Source organism: Protobothrops mucrosquamatus, unplaced genomic scaffold (genome assembly GCF_001527695.2).
Source record: "Protobothrops mucrosquamatus isolate PMUCROS unplaced genomic scaffold, P.Mucros_1.0 scaffold1703, whole genome shotgun sequence".
In the NCBI taxonomy this organism is placed as follows: domain Eukaryota; kingdom Metazoa; phylum Chordata; class Lepidosauria; order Squamata; family Viperidae; genus Protobothrops; species Protobothrops mucrosquamatus.
The window spans coordinates 101,555-105,260 of NW_015387855.1; the positions used below are offsets into that span (position 1 = coordinate 101,555).

General features: G+C 52.9%; 1 protein-coding gene across 1 annotated transcript in view; it reads left to right on the top strand.

Moving 5' to 3' along the window:
* Nucleotides 1-3,378: 3,378 nt before the first annotated feature.
* ZBTB43 (zinc finger and BTB domain containing 43) overlaps nucleotides 3,379-3,706 on the top strand; it is a 1,737-nt gene continuing 1,409 nt past the window's right edge. The window contains exon 1 of the mRNA XM_015822856.1: nucleotides 3,379-3,561. Coding sequence (XP_015678342.1) covers nucleotides 3,379-3,561 — 183 coding nt within the window. The remainder of the gene's footprint in view (nucleotides 3,562-3,706) is intronic.

The following is a 3,706-nucleotide window of genomic DNA, read 5'->3' on the forward strand; positions in this document are numbered from 1 at the left end:
TTATTATTATTATTATTATTAGGGAAGCAGGCGGCCCTGACAGATGCCCTGGGTGCTTTATTATTATTATTATTATTATTATTATTATTATTATTAGGGAAGCAGGTGGCCCTGACAGATGCCCCGGGTGCTTTATTATTATTATTATTATTATTATTATTATTATTAGGGAAGCAGGCGGCCCTGACAGATGCCCCGGGTGCTTTATTAATTATTATTATTATTACTACTACTACTACTATTCACTCTTTTTTTTTTAATCCTGCCTCTACTGCTTTGCAAGTCACTCAAGGCAGCGGGCATACTTCATGCTCCTTCCTCCTCCTGTTTTCCCCACAACCACCCTGTGAGGTGGGCCGGGCTGAGAGAAAGCGGACTGGCCCAAAGTCATCTGGCTGGGCTTTCGTGCCTGAGGCAGGACTAGAACTCCCAGCCTCCTGGTAATTAGCCCAAAGTCACCTAAGATGGCTTTGATGCCTAAAGTGGACTAGAACTCTCAGTCTCCGGGTGATTGGCCCTAAGTCACCCAGCCGGCTTTCATGGCTAAGGCAGGACTAGAACTCACCGTCTCCTGGTTTTAGCCTGGGGTGATGCCTGGCTGCCCTCTCAATTTGCCAAACCGAGCCTTGCCTTTCCTCCTGAAACCAGCGCTCTCTTCCCTTGCAGGACACGGATGACATGGAGCCCGGGGCGACCTCTTTCCGAGTCGAATTCCCCGACTTCTGCAACACCGTCCTGCAGAAGCTGAACCAGCAGCGGCAGCAAGGCCAGCTCTGCGACGTTTCTATCGTGGTCCAGGGCCACCTTTTCCGGGCCCACAAAGCCGTCCTAGCCGCCAGCTCCCCTTACTTTTGCGACCAGGTGCTCCTGAAGAACAGCCGGCGGATCGTCCTTCCCGACGTGATGAACCCCAGGGTGTTCGAGAATATTCTCCTGTCAACCTACACCGGGCGCCTGGTCATGCCCGCTCCGGAAATCGTCAGCTACTTGACGGCCGCCAGCTTCCNAAAAAAAGAAAACCCCTTTACATGCTGGGTCATGACTGAACCAGGCAACGGCCCCTAACTCGCTGCTGGGAGATGGGAAATTCTATAGCTAGGGACTTCTTCTTCTCAGGAAGAAACATGCCGCCAGGAGACCAGAGACTCAGCTTCACAGCATGTGAGCCCAAGAGCAAATTCCCAGACACTTCCAAGATGTCAGAGGTGCAGTTCGCAAGCTGAGAATAGATCAAAGCCTTACTCTGAACTCTCCAAAATAACAACAGCGAAAGAAAAAAAAGCCGATGGCGTTTCTGGGAGCATCTCCCCGTGCCAGGATCACAAAGTGCCTCTTTGATTGTCTTAACGAGCCAAGCTGGATTTCAACCCAGCACAGAGGACTGGCAGGTTCGAGGCAACAAGTCCACCAGCAGCTCTTCTCCATCCCGAGGGAGCCAGGAAGCATCTGCAAAATGGGGGATTCCCAAAATGAAGGCATCCCAGAGGCTTCCCGAATTAGGCTGGGAAAATCTGGGCAACCCCGGGGCAGCAGCAGAGACAGGGAAAGGGATGCATCTGATGGCCGGCTGGATTATTTCAGGCCAAATGTTTTACCAATGGAAGAGAATATTTGCAGCCTGGCTGCTTTCTTGCAGATGTTTCAATACCCCACTGAGTAACATCATCAGTGCTAAAAAGGATGGAGGAGGAGGAGGACTGTGGGGTTCTTGGTGCTCTCTGAGCTGGGTTGTTTCCTTGCAGACATTTCATTACCCAACTAGGTAACGTCATCAGCGCTGGAAGGGAGTGGGGTTATGGTTTGTTAACAGGCCAAGCCATTTGCATGTAGTAGTAATATTACAAAGAACTTTTGCTTGTATGGGTCATGCTCATCAATACTTAATCCTATTAAAAATAAAAACGGACGCATTCGTGGAATAGTTTATTTATTGGATCACGTAAAAAGAATGATGTGTGACCTAATGGATATTATTAATAACTGTAATTAATTCATTCATTAATAAAATAGTCGAGACCCCCCAAATGGGAGAAGCCTTCAAATTCAGCCTTTAGCCAAGCCAGGCTGAATTCAGCCCCTATGATGATGTCTGGCCAGGAAGAGCCACTAGTCAGAAACCGAAACCGAAACCAAACTTCCCATCATGCCCTTCTCCGTCGTTCCCCCCCCCCAGAAATGACGCTCGCGGGCGCCGGGTTGGACTCGGCCGCTCTTCCCACGCGGCTCCGCCCAGCGCTCTTCCGCGCGCGCCGCTCTCTCCTCCCCGGCGCTCTACTCTATCGTCCCGTCCTGAACTCTCTAGTCTAGGCTACTCTAATCGACCGGAAGCGGGCGCGCGCGGGCCGGAAGCAGAGACTCGCGCTTCCGGGTCTGCCTTCCCGAGCGCCCGAGAGGAGGCTCGGAGGCGGCGGAGGCGGCGGAGGACGCGCGGCGGGGGAGGCTCGCCCGCCATGTGAGGGAGGCCCGGGGCCTTCCCGCCGAGGCAGGTGAAGGGGCGGCCTCTCCTTCCCTCCGGGCGTGGGTGGAGGGCGGAAGGAGCGCCTTGGTCCCCGGGAGAGCCCCCAGCGGCAGGAGCAGTCTACCTGAGCCAGCGCTGGCGGGGCTCTCGAGGACGGGGGGTCGATGCAGGCGCGTCTGCCGGGCCAGAGGAGGCTGGGAGGGACGGAGGGGAGGCCTGGAGGGAAGCAGGCGGCCCTGACAGATGCCCCGGGTGCTTTATTATTATTATTATTATTATTATTATTATTATTATTATTATTATTATTATTATTATTATTATTATTATTATTAGGGAAGCAGGCGGCCCTGACAGATGCCCCGGGTGCTTTTTTATTATTATTATTATTATTATTATTATTATTATTATTAGGGAAGCAGGTGGCCCTGACAGATGCCCCGGGTGCTTTATTAATTATTATTATTATTACTACTACTACTACTATTCACTCTTTTTTTTTTAATCCTGCCTCTACTGCTTTGCAAGTCACTCAAGGCAGCAGGCATACTTCATGCTCCTTCCTCCTCCTGTTTTCCCCACAACCACCCTGTGAGGTGGGCCGGGCTGAGAGAAAACGGACTGGCCCAAAGTCATCTGGCTGGGCTTTCGTGCCTGAGGCAGGACTAGAACTCCCAGCCTCCTGGTAATTAGCCCAAAGTCACCTAAGATGGCTTTGATGCCTAAGGTGGACTAGAACTCTCAGTCTCCGGGTGATTGGCCCTAAGTCACCCAGCCGGCTTTCATGGCTAAGGCAGGACTAGAACTCACCGTCTCCTGGTTTTAGCCTGGGGTGATGCCTGGCTGCCCTCTCAATTTGCCAAACCGAGCCTTGCCTTTCCTCCTGAAACCAGCGCTCTCTTCCCTTGCAGGACACGGATGACATGGAGCCCGGGGCGACCTCTTTCCGGGTCGAATTCCCCGACTTCTGCAACACCGTCCTGCAGAAGCTCAACCAGCAGCGGCAGCAAGGCCAGCTCTGCGACGTTTCTATCGTGGTCCAGGGCCACCTCTTCCGGGCCCACAAAGCCGTCCTAGCCGCCAGCTCCCCTTACTTTTGCGACCAGGTGCTCCTGAAGAACAGCCGGCGGATCGTCCTTCCCGACGTGATGAACCCCAGGGTGTTCGAGAATATTCTCCTGTCAACCTACACCGGGCGCCTGGTCATGCCCGCTCCGGAAATCGTCAGCTACTTGACGGCCGCCAGCTTCC